The sequence below is a fragment of the Mesoplodon mirus genome (assembly GCF_964341445.2).
Source record: "Mesoplodon mirus genome assembly, chromosome: 15".
In the NCBI taxonomy this organism is placed as follows: Eukaryota; Metazoa; Chordata; class Mammalia; order Artiodactyla; family Ziphiidae; genus Mesoplodon; species Mesoplodon mirus.
In genome coordinates, this window is record NC_138991.1 from 69,267,394 (window position 1) to 69,287,373 (window position 19,980).

General features: G+C 43.1%; 1 protein-coding gene across 4 annotated transcripts in view; it reads left to right on the forward strand.

The window, feature by feature from the left end:
* KIZ (kizuna centrosomal protein) overlaps positions 1 to 19,980 on the forward strand; it is a 112,976-nt gene that overhangs the window by 48,299 nt on the left and 44,697 nt on the right. For 3 of the 4 annotated variants that reach the window (XM_082645290.1, XM_082645291.1, XM_082645293.1), the window contains one exon: positions 19,537 to 19,650. The exons of the other annotated variant lie outside the window; for it this stretch is intronic. In XM_082645290.1, the coding sequence (XP_082501416.1) occupies positions 19,537 to 19,650 (114 nt within the window). The remainder of the gene's footprint in view (positions 1 to 19,536; positions 19,651 to 19,980) is intronic. 4 annotated transcript variants of the gene reach the window in all.

Sequence of the window (19,980 nt, forward strand, 5' to 3'; positions counted from 1 at the left end):
TCCTTTCTCCATTGAATTGTCTTTGCTCCTTCATAAAAGAACAGTTGACTATATTTGTGTGGGTCTATTTCTGGGCTCTGTATTCTGTTCCATTATCTATTTGTCTGTTTCTTCACCAATACCATACTGTCTTGATTATGGCTGCCTTATAAGTAAATCTTGAAGTCGTGAAGTGTCAGGTCTCTGACTTCATTTTTCTTCAGTGCTGCATTGGCTGCTTTGAGTCTTTTGCCCTTCTCTATAAATTTTAGAATCTATTTGTCACTGTCGCCCCCCAAAAAATAACTTGCTGGAATTTTGACTGAAATTGTATTGAATCCATAGATCAAGTTGGGAAGCACTGACATCTTAACAGTGCTGAGTATTCCTATGCATGAAATTGGAATATCTCTCCATTTATTTAGATGTTGATTTCTTTCATCAGTTTTTCAGTTTTCTTCTTGCAGTTCTTGTACATATATTGTTAGACTTATTCTTAAGTACTTCTTTTTTTGGTGCTAATGTAAATGGTATTGTGTTTTTAATTTTAAATCCCAATTACTCATTGCTGCTGTGTAGGAAAGGAAGTGACTTTTGTATATTAACCTTATATCCTGCAACATTGCTATAATCATTGATTGGTTCCAGGGTTTTGGAGTTTTTTGCTTGATTCTTTGGCATTTTCCACATAGACAAGCATGTCATCTTTGATTAAAGGCAGTTTTATTTCTCTTTTAATCTATGCCTTGTATTTCCTTTTTCTGTCTTATTGTATTAGGACTTCTAGTACAGTGTTGAGTAGTAGTGGTGAGAAGGGACATTCTTGCCTTGTTCTTGATCTTATAGGGAAGGAATCTTGTTCTTCCCCATTAAGCATAATGTTAGCTGTAGGTTTTTTTGTAGGTGTTCTTTATCAAGTTGAGGAAGTTCCCCTCTATTCCAGGTCTGAGAGTTTTTATCATGAATGAATGTCGACTTTTTCTTACGTTTTTTCTATACCTAATGATATGATCATCTGATTTTTCTTCTTTAACCTGTTGTGATGGATTTCATTCATTAATTTTCAAATGTTGAATCAGCCTTCCATGCCTGGGATAAAATTCATTTGGTCATGGTGTATAATTTTTTTGTACATTGATGGAGTCAGCTTGCTAATATTTTGTTAAGGATTTTTGCATCTGTGTTCATGAGAGATACTGATCTGTAGTTTCCCTTTCTTCTGATGTCTTTGTTTTGGGTATAAAGGTATAACGCTAGCTTTATAAAATGAGTTAGGATGTATTCCCTGTGCTTCTATCCTCTGAAAGAGACTGTAGAGAATTGGTATAATTTCTTCTTGAAATATTCAGTAGAATTCACCAGTGAACCCAACTGGGCCTGGTGCTTTGTTTTGGAAGATTATTATTGATTCAGTTTCCTTAACATACATGGTTCTACTCATATTACCTACATCTGTTTGTGTGAGATTTGGTAGACCAAGAAATTGGTCCATTTCATCTACGTTAAGAAATTTGTGAGCATAGAGTTCTTATTACTCCTTTATTATCCTTTTAATGTCCATGGGATCAATAATGATAGTCTCTTATTTCTAATATCTGTGTCTTCTCTCTTTTTTTCTTGGTTAGCCTGGTGTTATAGACTGAATTTGTTTGTATCCCCAAAATTTATATGTTGAAGCCCCAGTTCCCAAGTGACTATATTTATAGATAAGATCTGTGAAGAGGCGATAAAAAGTTAAATGATGTCATAAGGGTGAGGCCCTAATCCTGTAGAGGTGGTGCCCTTGTAAGAAGAGGAAGAGACACCAGAGCTCTTCCTTCTGTGCTATGTGAGGACACAGAAGGGGGCCAATCTGCAAGTCTCACCAGGGACCAAATCAGTCAGCACCTTGACCTTGGACTTCCCTGCCTCCAGAATTATGAAAAATAAATTCCTGTTGTTTAACACAGTTTGTGGTATTTTGTTATGGCAGCCTGAGCAGACAAATACACCTGACTAGAGGTTTATCCATTTTGGTTTGTTTCTTTTTTAAATAACCAGCTTTTTGCTTTGTTGATTTTCCTTTTTGTTCTCTTGTTTTCAATTTCATTGGTTTCTGATCTAAATTTTATTATTTCTCCTGCTTGCTTTGGATTTAACTTGCTCTTTTTTCTCATTTCCTAGGGTAGAAGCTTTGATTATTTATTTTAGATCTTCTAAAACATGCATTTAATGTTATAAATTTCCCCGTAAGCACTGTTTTCTCTGCATCTCATAAATTTTGATAAATTGTATTTTCATTTTCATTCAATTCAAAATATTTTAAAATTTCTCTTAAGACTTCTTCTTTGACCAGTGTGCTATCTAGAATATGTTGTTTAATCTCCAAATATTTTTAGCTTTCCTGTTATCTTTCTGTTATTGATCTTATTGTGATCTGAGAGCATACTTTCTATGACTTTTGTTCTTTTAACTTTGTTGAGGTGTGTTTTATGACCCAGAATGTGGTTTATCTTGGCAAATGTTCCATGTGAGCTTGAGAATAATGTGTATTTTGCTGTTGTTGGATGAAGTGTCCTATATATGTCAGTTAGATCAAGTTGATTAATGGTGCTCTCCAGTTCAGCTGTATCCTTGCTGACTGTTTACCTGCTAGATATATCAGTTACTGGTGTAGGTGAGTTGAAGTATTCAGCTGTAAGAGTGGATTTATCTATTTCTTCTTGCAGTTCTGCCAGTTTTTGCTTATGTATTTTGATGCTCTGTTGTTGCATACATACACATTAAGGATTTTTATGATATTCCTAGGTGTGCTGTTTTGGGTTTGTATCCTGCTTGGTGTTCTCTGAACTTCCTGGACCTGTGGTTTGGAAAATTCTCAGCCATTATTTCTTCAGATATTCCTTCTGCTCCTTTCTCTCTTTTATCTTCTAGTATTCCCATTACTTTTGTAAGTTTTGTAAGAGATTTCCAAACTGTCTACCAAAGTGGCTGTAGCATTTTGCATTCTTACCAGCAATGAATGGGAGTTCTTGTCGCTCCACATCCTCACCACCATTTGGTGTTATCAGTGTTCTGGATTTGGGCCATTCTTATCGTGTGCAGTGGTATTTCATTGTTTTATGTATGTATGTATGTATGTATGTATGTATGTATGTATGGCTGTTCTATGTGGCTTGTGGGATCTTAGGGTCCTAACCAGAGATTGAACTCATGCCTCCTGCAGTGGAAGCATGAAGTCTTAACCAGACTGCCAGGGATTTCCCCTCATTGTTGTTTTAATTTGCATTTCCTTGATGACATAGGATGTGGAACATCGTTACATATGCTTATTTACTGTATGTACATCTTCTTTGGTGAGATTTCTCTTAAGGTCTTTGGCCCAGTTTTAGTTGAGCTGTTATTTTTCTTATTGTTGAATTTTAAGAGTTCTTTATATATTTTGGATAATAGTCCTTTATCAAACGTGTCTTTTGCAAATATTTTCTCCCAGTATGTGGGTTGTCTTCTCATTCTCTTGGCGTTACCTTTTGTAGAGTATGAGTTTTTCCTTTTAATCAAGTCCAGCTTATCAATTAATTCTTTCATGGATCCATGCCTTTGGTGTTGTATCTAAAAAGTCATCGCCATATCCAAAGTCATTTAGGTTTTCTCTTATGTTATCTTTTAGGAGTTTTATAGTTTTGTGTTTTACGTTTAGAACTGTGAACCATTTTGAGTACATTTTTGTGAAGGGTATGTCTGTGTTTGGATTCTTTTCTTTTTTTTTTTTTTTTTGCATGTGGATGTCCACTTGTTACAGCATGTTGATGAAAAGTTAACTTTTGCGGGGCTGGTTATCTTTCATTTGAAGATATTTTTTTATTGAGATATAATTGACATATAACTTTATATTAGTCTCAGGTGTACAACATAGTGATTTGATATTGGTATACATTGCAAAATGATCATCACAGTAAGGCTAGTAACATCCAGCACCACACATAGTTAAAAATTTTTTTTATTGGGAAAATTTTAAGGATTTACTCTCTTAACAACCTTCAAATATATACTACAGTATTATTAACTATAGTCACCATGCTCTATGTTACATCCCCAGAACTTATTTTATAACTGGAAGTTTGTACACTTTACTGCCTTCACCCATTTGGCCTCCTCCCACCCTTTGTCCACCTCTGGCAACCACCAAACCACCAATCTGTTTTCTGTATCTACTAATTGAGGTTTTTTTTAAGATACTACATATAAGTGAGATCATACAGCATTTGTCTTTCCCTGACTGATTTATTTCACTTAGCATAATGCCCTCAAAGTCCCATCCATGTTGTCACAAATTGCAGGATTTCCTTCTTTTTTATGGCTGAATAATATTCCATTGTAAGTATATAGCACAATTTCTTTATCCACTCATCCATCACTGGACACTTAAGTTGCTTCCATATCTTGACTATTGCAAATGATGCTTCAGTGAACCTGGGGGTGTGTGTATCTCTTCAAGTTAGTGTTTTCATTTCCTTCAGATAAATACCCAGAACTGGAATTGCTGGATCATATGGTAGTTCTATTTTTAATTTTTTGAGGGACCTCCATACTGTTTTCCATAGTGGCTGCACCAATTTACATTCCCACCAACAGTGCACAAGGGTTCCCTTTTCTCTCCCTTTTCTCCTTGCCAACACTTGTTATTTCTTTTCTTTTTGATGATAGCAGTTCTAACATGTGTAAGATGATGTCTCATTGTGGTTTTTATTGCATTTCCCTGATGATCAGTGATGTTGAGAACCTTTTCATGTACTTGTTGGCTATCTGTATATCTTCTTTGGAAGGATGTCTATTCAGATCCTCTGCCCATTTTTAATCAGATTGTTTGGGTTTTTTGCTGTTAAGTTGTATGAGTTCTTTATATATTTTGGATATTGACCCCTTACCAGACAAATGATAGGCACATATTTGCTCCCATTCAGTAGGTTGCCTTTGTATGTTGTTGCTGGCTTCCTTTGCTGTGTAGAATTTTTTTAGTTTGATATCATCCCACTTGTCTATTTTTGCTTTTGTTGCCTGTGCTTTTGGTGTCATATCCAAGATATCTTTGCTAAGACCAGTGTCAGGTAGCTTTTCTCCTATGTTTTCATCTAGGAGTTCTGCAGCTTCAGTTCTTACATTTAAGTCTTTAATCCATTTTGCGTTGATTTTTGTATGGTGTAATATAAGGGTCCAGCTTTTGTTCTTTTGCATGTAGCTATCCAGTTTTCCAACACCATTTGTGGAAGAGATTGTCTTTTCCCCATAGTGTATTTTCCCCATCGTGACACTCTTGTCGAAGATCAGTTGGCTGTATGTGCATGGCTTTATTCTGTTCCATTTGTCTATGTCTATATTTATGCCAGTACCATGCTGTTTTGATTACTGTAGCTTTGTAATATGTTTTAAAACAAGAAAGTGAGTCCTTCTGCTTTGTTCTTTTTTCTCAATATTATTTTGGCTATTCAGAGTCCTTTGTGGTTCCAAATGAATTTTAGGATTGTTTGCTATTTTTCTGTAAAAAATGCCACTGGGAGGTTGAGGGATTGCATTGAATCTGTAGATCATGTTGGGTAGTATATACATTTTAACAGCATTAAGTCTTCAAACCCATGAACACAAGTTGTCTTTCCATTTATTTGTGTTTTCTTTAATTTCTTTCAACAGAGTTTTGTAGTTTTCGATGTACAACTTGCCTCCTTGGTTAAGTTTATTTTTAAGTATTTTGTTCTTTTTGTTTTTTGTTTTTTAACAACGTAACAGGAGTAACAGTTTTTTAAAAAGTATTTATTTATTTATTTGGCTGCATCGGGTCTTAGTTGTGACATGCGGGATCTAGTTCCCTGACCAGGGATCAAACCTGGGGCCCCCTGCATTGGGAGCACGGAGTCTTAACTGCCGGACCACAAGGGAAGTCCCTGTTTTGTTCTTTTATGCTATTGTAAATGGGATTATTTTCTTAATTTCCCCTTCAGATTGTTCATTGTATAGAAATGCAACTGATTTTTTGTGTGTTGACTTTGTATCCTGCAACTCTACTGAATCATCATAGTATAAATGCGTTTTAAAGCCATGGGCCCTGAGAGGACCATTAGGAAGTAAGCATACATAGGAAAGCAGCCCAAGGCCTGACTCCACATTCAAGGTCAGGAAGATCAGAAGGAACCAGAAAAGGAGTCTGGGAGGAGTCTGCAGTGAAGAGTGAGGAGAACTGAGGGCCAGGCTTGTGCTATAGATGCCAAGTAGAGTGTTTCAAGTGGGGTTTAGAGAGATTAAATAACCTTCCTAGGGCACACAGCTGGCTGGAGGTGCAGGTGATGTCCAGCCTGGCGGGCAGATGCCAGAATTCATGCTCCTAATTTCTGTGCTCTGCCATGCAAATCACAACCATGACGGTGGTGGTGTTCCCTTCAGTAGCACCAACTCTGTACCAGACACTGTTGTGAGAGCTTTATTTATAATAACCCATTTATTCCTATTGCCATCGTCATCTTATAGAGGCGGAAACTGAGAAACAGAGAGGTTGTTCAGAGTCACAAAGTGGCTCAGTGTGCTTTGAACTCAGCCGTCTGGGTCCAGAGTCTGCATTCTTAACTGTGTCAATTATTCTCTCCACTGCCTACGTAACTGGAGTGTCATCAAGGATAATATTTCATAAGGTTGAATAAGGAAGCTCAAGAAACAAATAGATTCTTTAATTAGAAAAAGAAAAGAAAACCAAGCAGCGGCAGTTTGACCTTTGGCTCTGTGCATATTGATTTTTGTGCCTTCCAGCCTCAAATAAGCTGATGAAGTGCTATGTACCTTTCTTCCAGCTTGAACAAAGTACTTGCAGAGTTGCTTTGTTCTTTCTCCCCCTGGAGCATGCCTGAAAGCTAAATGTAATACTGCCTTTTAAGCTAAGTCAAATGAAAGCCTTGGTTTCTCAAGGTCCTAAAAATGCCATCACATAGATTGAATCTCATCCAGTGATTTTAATTTAGCCCCTCTCAGAAGTTAAATATAGGAAGGAAATTCTTGCATCTGAGAAAGACTTGCTGGTGGAAATCATGTTGCCTGGAGTAATAGGTTACAACCAAATTCTTTAGAATTTACCCAGCGTTCACTTTTAGAGGAGCTGGAAGCACATTGATAAATGCAGTGTTCCTTCTGATGTGATGGCACCTTCAGATATCTGTTCTCAGTTGTTTTTTTTCTTCACTGTCGCTTGTTTTTCCTGGACATGACCTCTGCCCCTCAGTACAGGTGCTCCCTTGAGCTTTTTCTTGCCACTCCACATATTCTGGCTTTCGTTCTCAAAGTAAGGCTGTGAATTACACTTCTGGAAAAAAATAACCCCGTGCCGGGGTGGGGGTGGGGTGGGCAGTGCATCCCCTTCACGTTCTACCTGGCACTTCATTCTCCAATCTTGCCTGTGCCTCTCCTGTTAGCTCATCTGTTTTGATCTGAAAAATCTGAGACTTTTCTTATCTTTGTTTTGGTTTAAGTTTTTAAAGTCCATAACCAGGTTTTCAAGAGGGTAGTAATCCTGAGACCTGATTGTCAGCAGAGTAGGCAGTAATTACAGCCATTATCACCTGGTGTGTATACAGATGTTAAAAGAACTCTCCATTGGCCAGCCTCAGCCTGGTGTCCCACCTTTGCCAGCCATCTCATCACAGGCTGCTGGCCTCAGTCAGAAGAGGTGACCTGGAGCGAAGGCAGTGTGGGGAATGCTGAGAAGCACTTGCAAAGGTTACAAAAGAGCCACTTTCACCAGCAAGACAGGTCTGCTGATGAAAATTTCCTCCATTTTTGTTTGATTACTTATTCCAGTTCTTAAATGCTTATATGTATATTCAGGTTTTCATGTATTTTGAGTCAGTTTTGAAAATCTATAGTATACTAGAAAGAGATCCATTTTCTAAGTTTTCAAATTTCTGGGCATATTTTATATTTTAGAATTTCTACTTTGTCAATAATTATGTCCCCTTTCTTCTTTGCTCTTTTTTGGAATGACATTTATATATATAAAATATATGAGTTTCAGGAAGAAACCTAAAGAGGATTTACATTTGCTCCTGGCAGCGTCTCGGGCAGAAGCAGTCCTGGGTTACTTTCATCCAAGTCTGAGGATTGAGATGGGTTGAAGCCAGGCTTTGGTCCCTCTGAGGGCCAGACTATATCTGTTTCACCCTTATCTGTAGGAAGTAGCCCTATGAGTTTCCAGTGCCAAGTGTGGATGGTTTATTAGGGTTCCCCTTCCTTTGTGGACCTGGGCTTGAGTTTTTATTCTCTTGCTCTCTGAGGTCATCCAAAGCTCCACTCAGCTTCCCACACTATTAGCTACCTTTCCAGAAATTGACATGTGCCCTTCAAAGAAAAGGTGCCCCCAAATGTTAGGCTCATCTCTCTGAATTTCCTTTTTCTCTAGATTTTGATCCTGTAGTTCTTTCCTACTTTATCTCTCTAATGTTATCAAAGACATATTTTTATATATTTTTTTGGTCTTAATTCAAGGATTAGCTTGCATTACCAATAAGAAGCTGAAGTCCTTATCTTAGGTACTTTTTAAGATAAGTGTTATTACTGAAGGATAGCATGCATGCAGAAAAGTGAACAAATCTTGAATATGCTGCTCTACTAATTATGACAGGTGAATACGTGGTCACCCCGCCCAGGCAAGGAACAGCATCAGCACCCAAGCCTCCCCCTCCCTTCCCCACCGTGTCCCCTGCTCCCGTCTCCCTCACAGTTACTTCTGCTTGGCCGCTGCTTCCTTTCTGAAGACCTAGGAAACCGGATCTCATTTGGCCGCTTTCACTTTTAATTATGAAACGCATAGTTTGGGCCACATCATTTCTAATTTGGTTTGCCCTTTACCTTTTAAATCTGTTCCTGGGACGGCTTTCTCCCCTTGCATGACATCTTTCTTCCCTTGTGATGAGCCCTCTCGAGTCTGTTAACAATTTGTCCCTTCAGACTGTACACAATACTTTCTTGTTTTCCTGTGTGTGATTTCTAGAAAGCCTTCCAAACTGATGACCATGTGCTGACACATAGAATATGCTATTTCAGGATGTGGTTGTGTTTTATATACATTTATGAACAATTACCCAGAATATGAACCTGTTGCCTTATTTTATTTCTCGTATCAGGCTAGCCCTGCCCCTGATTTCCTTTCTTGAACTAGAAATGATCACAAGAAACAAATCAGGAATTGTTTGGTTTGGAATGTTCTCTTGATCTCTCCTTGCTCTAGACATATCGTGAAATTGCAGGAACAGTGGCAGAGCCATAACCTATTGTGACTGTGATCTTGGATCTCCTTTTGGCTGGTATCACCACTGACTAATCGAACTTGACTTCTCAGTTCTCATTTATCACCTTCATCAGATTCACTTTTTTGGCACAAGCACCGGGTACAGTGGCTGGCATATGTTGGCATCTGATAATTAATTAGTTCATGGTGATCTGATATGATGGTTCCAGAAGTCAGGACTCAGGGATGTCCATGAGTTAAAACAGGAATGGCCAACCTTTTTTTAAAGTTAAAAATGAACTTGGCTTCTGTCTCTCCCACTTCTGACTCTTGGCAGTTTGGTAGATTTAATTTCTAGCATCGAAGAATCAGAATCCTGACAAAATGGACATTTTATTTTAGTTGGTCCTTTTCTTTGAGAAATGGTGGGTATTGTGCCGTGTAAGCATAGCTTGTGCTTCGCATCAGCATGTGAGGTCCCCAGTGAGGCCCCAGAACTCAGAGTTCGCCCAGGAAATAATCATCCAAATGGGTGTGATAAGTTTTCCTTAAAAATGAGATACCTTCCAGAAACAAGGTAATCAGAGCTGAAAATGTATCATAAAGGAAAACCCTAGTCTGAGCAGCTGTGGGGGACTCTCTGAAGCCAGGATGTGTGAGCAGCGGGAACAAGGTCTGCCTGCAGCGGGAAGGGAAGGCCAGAGGCAGAACTGGGTAGTTGTGTGTTCAGCGCCGCTCTGGGGAGAGAAGCGCTGAGTCCAGGGCTGGACAGCCCTGAAGATGTCTGGGGTGGGACAGTGGTGTTTTCCACACTCCACCCTGACCTACCTGAAATCTTTAATATCTCTTTAGGGATAGGCTTGGGTTGTTCTATAAACTTACTATGCTAATATTTGCAACAGTGCTAAGAACCTCTGTCATCTTTGAGTGGGGAGGGGGGCAGCTGCCTGTTTCATGGCCCCAGAGCTCCCTCTCCTGTTGCTCTCCCAGCTTGTCGACAAGGTGGCCTCTTACTCCCCTCCTCACTCCAAGTGGAAGGATGCTTTTTGCTGCCCTGATAGTCCCCGTTCAGCTCCATTCAGAGCTCACTTCCAGAGTTTGTCCTCAGGGCAGACGGCTCCGCACCCACTGCAGTCCCCTCTCCTCACCCTGAAGTGGACCTGGGGACCCCCTTCCAGGTGGGCTGCCCAACTCGGAGGTTCGCGTGCTTGGGCCCAGCAGTGGGGCCTCTGCCTCCATGGCTCTGACCGCACCATGTGGCCACGCCCTGCACAGTCCCTGGGGCCATGGCAGCACCCACTGGCTCTACCCAGGCCTGCACTTCACCGTGAGCCCTGCCCGAGTTGGGTGGATGATGATGGGGAGGGGTCCTCAGAGCAAAACTGGGATCTGTTTCCGGTCGTCGGGTGGCAAACGTCAACACTTCCCTCCTCTCTGTTTTGTTGCCGTTTTATTCCTCCTCTTCGGTTCCTCATGGCTCAGCTTCCCTGTTCGTAATCACCTTAACTGATATTTACCACCTTTGAAGAACAGTCTTTGAGCCATTGATGATAGGCTTCTGGAAAAACCAAATTCATTTTAAGGTGGGATTAGAGAAGGCACATTGGAGCTTGAGACCTGAGTGGGAGGCTTCCCTTCAGGGGAGCTTTGCGGGGAGGGTGTGCAGGTAGGCCAAGCAGATAAGACAACCGAAAACCCAAAGGGAAGCAAAAAGTGAGGCCTTGATATGTTTTCTTGTACTTTTACAGTTGATCTCACCATTTTCAGTCCCTGCTGGGCGACTTACCTTAACCTCCAGGAGAGCTGTGACGAGGAGTCCTGAACCCCCGTCTTCTACGGCTTCCAACTAATTCTCATTTTTTTCTCACTGCTCTCCCTCGTCAGGGTAATTTGTTTTAATTTGCTTGTCATTTTGATGGACTGAATGTGTGTCTAAATCTGCTGCTTAAAGCAATGCTAGACTGGTTTTCTCCATGGCAGTGATGCTCAGACATATTCCACTGGCATTACCCTGCAGTGAGTAAAGTGGTCTTTTCCAAGTTTGTAGAAAATGAATCTTTGTAATTTTGAGAACTTTCTCAAAATCATTTCCCTAAAACTTTGGTACCTGCTATAGCTTGCCTACTAGGAGATAACAAAATGAGTGAGAGTGCCAAATGAATAAGGACGAAAAATATGGAAGCAGCTGATTTTGTTAGCTTTGACAGATTGGCTTTTTATCATGGATATATGTTTGATTTTTATATTGTACATATATATTCATTGTCCGCCTGTAAAAGTTTTTCAGATTTGTGTGATGAAACGAAGTACATTAGTACATTCTGGTGTTTTGCAGAAAGTTCTGTGAACTCCAGGTGTTCTGCCACCTTAAACGCTGAAAAGCACTACTTTCCAGGACCATCGGATCCCTAAACGAATTTTTCATGGTATTGAATCATGGCACTGATGGTCCTTACTGATCAGCTGAAATACAGATTACAAGGACATATGCTGTCCATGGTTGTCTGGAGCATTATTACATCTGTAATCACGAGCACGCTGGGAATTGGTTTCCACCATTTTGAAAAGTGCACTTACCTGGAATTAGGGATGTGCTTGTCTGACATCCCCTGCACCCCGACACTGACTAGAGAAGCCTTTTCACCTGGTTCCCAGCGTCTACCCAGGAGGGCCAGTTAACTTGGATTGTTTCCCTGCTTGCATCCTGCCTGCCTCTCCTCCACAGTTAATCCATTTGTTCATTCACAATGATGATTTGGTATCATCCACTTTCTTGTTTCTTGTTTCTTCTTTTTGTCTTTGGCGTCACTTAAGCAGCTTCTTGGGTGAGTGAGCATTTGAATAATAAAGTGATTCAACTTCTTCATAGTAATACAGTATTGCCTCTCTGAAGGGCCCAGCAGCAAGTGGGCACAGTCTTTTCCTGCAGTCCTGTGTTTGATTTCTACTGACTCCTACAGCAGAGGGCAAGCGTTAATAGCCAAGTGTTCAGTCTCTTTCCTGCAGGTCCCTCCCTGGGTGCTGCTACTGCCATTTCAGTGGCATCATTGAGGTGGACCCAGAACACTGAGTCAGTGACTGCCATGGACCCCACTCCCATTCATCAGACTTAATTGGCCTTGAAGGAGTCTCATATGTCCCTTCTAGGTGAGAAGCGACATAAACACTAACTTATTTCAGGGTCTGAACGTTGCCTGAGCCTCAGCGACCCATCCACCACCCATCATGCCTTCTGGTCTCCCTCCGGTGGTGAAGCCACGCTGGCCCAGCCTGAGCTGGAGACCCTCCTGGTCTCTTCTCCTACAGACGCACCCCTGCGCATGCGCGCGCGCACACACACACACGCACACGCACGTACACGTGTGGAGACAGACGTGTACCAGCACGGCGAAAGTCTGATGTTTGGTTTTAGGGTCCCCCATCAGTCATTAAGCCCCAGCAAAGATGGTTCTACCCTGACAGTAAAAGATACCCCTTTACCAAAAGCACCTTCTCACTTTTAATTATAGAACCAATGATGATGTCTAATAAAAAAAATTTTTTTTACTATGTTCATAGTATTTTTTAAACTTTTCCAAAATACACGGCCTGATTGTATTAAATTTTTGAAAGGCATCAGGTTGTCTGATAATAAGTCATTTACCCTGCATGTTCATTTTGGCAGCGGAGATTTAAAGCCAGGTCACTGTAGGTAACTGGCTCCATAAATCGGTTGTATGCACCTCAGATTGGAGAGCACAGCCAGCACCCTAATGACGACACCCCTCTGGTGACATGTCAGGGATTTAACAGAAACCCAAGGAGCAAATGTTTCCAGCCTTCATCCTCCCAGCAGGGTGGATTTTTATCAACCTGGGTGTTACGTTTGGGACCCACAGAGATTCTTGGCTACTAAGAACTCGTTCTGGGTTCAGGCGGGTTCTCTCTTGTGAAGGCTGGAGGGGATCACCAGTTAGAAAGGGGGCCTTCCAGCGCCTCATTAAGGACCTTTAAATCCGGTGGTCAGGGAGAGGGAGTAGTTCTGAGAATTGAAGTGGGGCAGGATAAGGAGATCTGTTTGGAGGCCAGCGAGGGGGAAAAGGCAGGGGTTTTGCTCGTGCAGCCTCTGCTGCTTTAAATAAAGAGCACGCTGGCAGGCCCGGGTGCCCCACACGGCAAGCCCCGCGATCCCAGCTGTCAGCGCCCTCACACGGCCTCCAGGTGAAGAGAAGGAGCCCTTGTTTCCCCGGTGAAGAGAGGAGTCTTGTTCGTGACCCCTGGCCCGCGGCCGCTGCAGACCCCCACCCCCGCCGCTGGCCTTTGTGCTGCCGCCCCCTCCTCCCCTCCCTCCGGCTTTGTGCTCCCTTCGAGTGGCCCCCCCGGAAGGGACCACCCAGGGGGTTGCACAATGGGGGCCGAGGTAGCCACCAAAACATAGGTTTCCTAAGACAGCCCATGAAAAGAAAAATACTGTTTAACTATGTACATGTTTGTCCTTTCTACAACCGTTTTGTGTGGCCAACAAAACCCCACGTCCAGACCCTGCCTCGGCCGCACCTACAGCTGTTCCGGCCACCGGGCGTCAGGCTTGGGATCCTTGCTCCCAGTTCCTGTTCCCAGGGTGCTAATTCTTCATGCTGGTTACGTTGACGCGTTTGGATTGATGGTCAGGAAGTTTGATAGCAAAGCAAACAAATTACGCTGGCCTGATGAAACTGTTTATCAGTCGTCCTCAGAGTTGGTGGCTTGGCGTGGCTGCTGGGTGAAATGTGTCTGTAAGACTACCCAACAAAAGCTGGCAGCCCAGAATTCAGTTCTCAATAGCCATTTACACCTCGGTAAAAGGATTAGCGCTGGCCGATTGCTACCCTGTTTAAATCTTAATTTGCATCTTTATGGAGGTAGGGCTTCTTCGGGCCTCTCTGCTTCTGGGTTGTGTTTGTGTACCTGTGGGTGGGGTGTCACTAGAGGTTTTCTCTTATTGGCAAAGGTGCTAAATTGCTTCAGGAGGACCAGTAAGCTACACAAATTGAATTAGCGGCTCGGGTTTTGACTGACAACAGTCGGCTTTGGTTCATTAGTTAATATTTTGCAGCAGTTGTGGGCTTTGAGCATTAGGTACGTGAATGCATTCTGTTACTTCTGTTTAAGAACCTCATGGATCTTAGGAGGATTTTTAAATGTTCATTGTAATCAACAAATTTCCGTGGGAATCAAATGCAGAAAACCAGGCCTGGGATCTGATAAAATGATAGTTTTAAAATCATCTTTACTATCCAGACCATGTGTTCTTAGTGAAAAGATCAAAGCCACTTATGTTTCAAAAGGAAGGTAGGACTAAAGCCGTGAGTTTCCAGGCGGGGTTTCTGCGAGCTCCGGAATCGGATGCAGACAGTCCATCTGGGTTGTCCCCTTCCCACCCTCACGTGTGGGTTATTCCTCAGTGACAGGCTCACCATCCACGGCCACCTCTGCGAGTGATGCCTGTTTGTTGTTGCTTGTTCTGAAATACAGTTTCCTCCCTAAAACTTTGTTGTGGATGTAACCATCTCCTTTCTGATTCTTCAATTTCGTTAAGAAGACAGTAAACGTAATTCATAAAACTTTTAACAAGTAACACTATAATATGTAAATAAGGTAAGCAAACTTGTCGCTACCTGGAGTCGGGGACCACACCATGCTGACTGCTGTCTTCTGGAGAAAAGGAAGCCTGAAAGTCAAGCTCGCATCACTGCAGCTGAAGCGCATCTGTGCTGAGTCCCCCAAAGATAAGACCCACGGGCATGTGTGAAAGTCATCTGCTACAGTTAAGGAAAAGTTTATTTTCTGTTTGCTAAGAAGTCATTCTCAGCTTGTGATACTGAAAGAAAAAGCATAACACCTTTTCTCCCTTACTTTAAACAAAAAATTCTACCTTAATTTGAGTGCTCACATTAGCCTGATGTGGAATTGCTTTCTTGTAAATTATGTCCTAAATTCTGTGTGACTGAAAAATGAAGCTTTCTTAGAAAGTAATTACTTTAAATTTAGCCAAAAACTTAGAAAGTACTTACTTTATGGACTTCCCTGGTGGCGCAGTGGTTAAGAATCCACCTGCCAATGCCGGGAACACGGGTTCGAGCCTTGGTCCAGGAAGATCCCACATACCGCGGAGCAACTAAGCCCGTGCGCCGCAACTACTGAGCCTGCGCTCTAGAGCTCGCGAGCCACAACTACTGATCCCCTGTGCCACAACTACTGAAGCCTGTGCGCCCTAGAGCCCGTGCTCCACAACAAGAGAAGCCACTGCAATGGGAAGCCCACGCACGACAACGAAGAGTAGCCCCTGCTCACCGCAACTAGAGAAAGCCTGCGTACAGCAACGAAGACCCAACACAGCCAAAAATAAATAAATAAATAAAATTTTAAAAAAGTAATTACTTTAAATTTAGCCAAAACTAATTTTATCTATTGTATACTTAACTATTATTCGATAAAATAAAATATTTTAAAGTGCCGTTTGTGTTTCTAGCAATTGCTTGTCATCCAGCAGGTTTGTCCACTTGCCAGACTTCACAGAAAACAACCAGATGGTAGGGCCCAGTGCCTTGGTGCCAGGCCACATATTCCCCAGGGAAGACTGGACATGGGCTGTCAGGCCATTGCCCTTCCAGCTGAAGTATTTTGGTAGGAATGCAAATAGAAGACATGAAACAAATTGGGGTCTTGAATTCTAAAATAGTATTTTCATAACACATAGTCTTTAATCTTTAGCTCAGTACACTGTGTGAATTATTTAAGAGTTATTTTCAGCAAAGGATTGATGGATATTTTGCAAACTAAAGTCTATCCCATGGGGAGATAACTGTTAGAAATCTCAACACAGACCAACTTGTCAAGGTTCGGAGTTAATCTGGCATTGGCCGTAGCTCCACGGGGACAGTGCTTGCGGCCGTCTAATTGATCACTGTCTTGTTGATCACTCGTTGCCGAGCCCTGGAAGCCCCAGACTGTTGTGACACCAACATGTAAAAACAGGCTGTGACGACAGGCGTGTCATGAATTCCCTAATCTGTGTTTAAATCTTGGCCTGTCATTCAACACACAGTGTCTTTAAGTGTGTCTTCAGCATCTTGTGAAATCACAAGTCCAGTTGCTGTTCTCAACAGGCCTCTGGTCATGTTGAGAAGACTCGGCAGACAGGGCATAACTGGAGAGCAGTACAGAGTAGGATTCTGTCTGCGTTGTGCTAGAGGAATTCAGGGATGAGAAAGATCCCTGCGAAGGAGGCAGTGGGAGAAGCTCCCAGACAGATGTGGGGGGAGCTGGTCTAAGCAGGCCTGATGTTTGGACCAATCAGACTAGGAAAGAACGCAGGCGTTTGGCGTGTGGTGGAGCACTGGCCCCACCGTGGTGGTGTCAGGGGTTGGGGGGTGGGCACGGATGCTGGCATCAGGGAGCATTGTCTGTAGGGCGTTTATGACAATAATCAAACCGCTCATCAGCTTTCTCTTCTCATCTTTCCTGAGAATGGCAGAGAGAAAATGCTCATCCCTGGAGGGAGGCTGCCCCCACCCCTCCTTAGCACAGTGGCATTAACCAGTGTCTGCCAAGTTCCCTGCTGTACTTGGGTTTGGGAGGAGGTGCGGAAGCCACAGCCCTTGCTCAGGGTTTACCACCTGGTCGGGAAGTGTGTCTAGAGGCATCGTAAGCTGGAGACCCCAAGCCCGCAGAGGGCCCTGTTTGTCAAGCACAGTATTTAACTTTCTTTTGAATAGTTGCCCCATTTTAAAATTTGGGAGATGGCATATAAAAATAAAACTAGTAATTGTGAATTTCTAGCTTCTCGAAAACTGGAAAGATGTAGCCTCACTGAGACACACATTCCTCAGTGGGAGCCTAGGGTGACTGGCCCTTTGAGGTTGGCATGTGCCCCAGCTTTTAGCATCCTCGGCCCACCAGCCATGGGTGCTTGGGTCCTCCCCCACTGCACTCACACCTGCACGCTCCTCCCCGGCCACCCAGAGCACAGGGTCAGTCCCCTGGCCAGTCTGTCCCTCACCAACCCTATCCAGGCACAGCTGCCAGGAAACCAGCCATGGCTCCAGAATCCACAAGGTTTATCTCCGTTGCCTTGCCAGAGTTTTATACCGAATTTTATTTCCCTTTACTATCCCGTCACCACCAACTGCAGCCGCCACCTGGCCAGACTCATCTCCTTGCTGGTCCCCACACCTCTCTCACCCTGGCATTTCCCGTCACCTTTGCCTTGTGGCTCCTTGGCTTCAGCTGTCATCTCTCCTCCATCTGCATCCTGCCCAAGCAGAAGGTCTTCCTCCCACTTCCTGATTGTCTTCCCCTTGTGCGCTCCTTTACTGCTCTGAAATTGGCTTATCTTCCTCTTCTTAAGGGCAGGTCTTGATCTCCGGTGGCCTCAGCCTGCAGCGGCTTGAACAGGGTTTTGGTTCCCAGCCAGAGATTGAGGTCGGGTCACAGCAGTGAGAGTGCTGAATCCTAGCCACTAGACCAGTGGTCAGTGACAAGGCCCTGGCCCTTCAGCTTTGCAGAAAAGAATTCCCACAAAGACAGAAGGTAGTGAAACAAGTAAAGTGTTTATTAGGAGGAAAAAGGGTTCAGTACGTGTGGACTCTCAGAGAGAGAGTCATGCCCTTGTGGTAGTTTGAATCACTTATATGGGGCATTTCTTCCAGGTTTCTTTTGGCCAGTCATTTTGAGTTGCCTGATTCTGAGTCCATATTTGGTATATCTCAGAGTCCTGCCATGTGCATGCGCATCTCTCAGCCAAGATGGATGCCAGCGAAGAGGCCTGTGGGTAGGTTGGCATCACTCCCCTTTTGACCTCCAAGGAGCTTTCTAGTTGGGCAGGTCTCTTTGACTTCGAGAATAAGAAATATGTGGTCTTTTGTCTGGGCAGGGCCCAGGCTCTTCTCTCGATTGTCCTGCTATTTTCATCTTGGAGTATCGGTCCACAGGGAACGAACTCCAGCTGTTTACCCTGGGTGGGGGGGAGCCCATCTATCTCCTGCCTCAATCTCATTCTGTGAATTGGTTGGCGACAAGATAAAGCCTTCCATCGAGAATCAGGACCCAGATTTTGCCTTAGGAAAAGCAGGTATCCATAGGTGCTGTCAGTCCCACTGGCCAGGAGTCCAGGACGTGTGGGGCAGCAGAGCTCAGGAGTGAAGGACCCAACAGGGTCTGGCCCATAGGGATGGAGACTCCAGGCTTAGCTTTTAGACAGGAGCTCGGGACTTGGCAAGGAGCTGGAGTACCGACAGGGTGGTCTGGAGTCGAGAACAGGGCTTGAATCTGGGAGCCCATTTCTATTTCCTGCCCAGGGTGGAAACCTGCTCCAGAGTGGGGGTGGGTCTGTACCTCCAGTGTACAGGAGGAGCAGGTCTTTTTCATCCTTGCATCATCGGGCGCATGGCCATTGAATAGATCTAGTAACTTAACCAACCTTTGCACTAACTACAAATTAGTAGTACTTTGCTAATGAACATTGGTTTATAAGTTGCTTCATTTTCCTTTGGGGGTATGTATTGAATCTTCCCAAGTACACATGTGATCAGTTCCTTTAAAGGAGAAATACTGTTTTGTCTTTGATATCTTCTCCCATAGCTTTTTAGAATCATGCAAACAGACATTTTTTTTTTTAAAGGAAGTTACTAGCCAATCTCTTTGGAGGCTGTTGTGGCCCTATGACCGACCTAACCTAAAACAGTGGCCAAATTGTTAACGCTCCACCAGTCCCCCCGTGGACTGCAAATAGATGATGAGGGCTAAATCCCTCTTTCCACTCCTTCCTGTTCTTACTAAGAATAAAGAAAATGTTGCAGTGGGATCTGAATGGAGAAATAATAGTCATTTTTCTACATTCAGAAATAGAGGACGTAACCTGTACTTCAGCCAGCAGTTTTCAATTTCTCAACAGTGACAATTTAAGTAAACTTCATGTGAGTTGAGGAGCTCTAACTTTGTTATGATTGACAATGTAAAATTAGCCTTTTCTGCTGTTAAGATTATCTGGCATTCCTATCAGTCAGGTGGCATGTGGAATGAGATTGCACAGCTGTGGATTTGAACATCGTTAAAGTCTTCAAAGGGTTAAAAGCGACTTCCTCTGATGGATTTAAAACTGCCACATACACACAAACAAGTTTTTCAAACCACCCCGTTTTACATCTCTGTCGAGAGACAGTCTAGTTGCTGCGTTTTTATGTCTAGATTATATTACAGATATATTTCAGTAAACCATGAGGAACCACCATAGATTCTAGAAGCTGGCCGTCTGTGCTTAAATAAACATCTCCTGCAGCACCTGTTTTATTTTATAGGCTCTGTAATCACAGTGACATTCTGAGAAAAGGCCTTGACGCCTGTGAAGCAGCTGTCCTTCACCAGATCCCCAGAATCTCCCCTGGGGGTGGCGGCGACGAAAAGCAAGTCAGGTATGACTGTTGTCAAGTTGCTGCTGTGGTGGGTCTCAAAACACTGGTCCACATGATCAGCACTGTGCTGGGCGCTTGTAGCATCAATTTAACTGTGGCTTCACCGTCTACTTCTTTGTGAATGTGTCTGTTTTTCATTGTTAATTGGATATATCTACTCAACCCCTGCCCATAGCAACATTTTTAGGCTTACTTGGGGGGAGGGAAGATGGGTAGGCTTTGTCTGGCATGTTAGCATACCTTGGTGAACGCCCAGGTTATCCAGCAAAGCCACCATCTAGAGGGATGTCCTTAGCAGGTCCAAACCCCAGATAGGTTCCTAAATTTCCA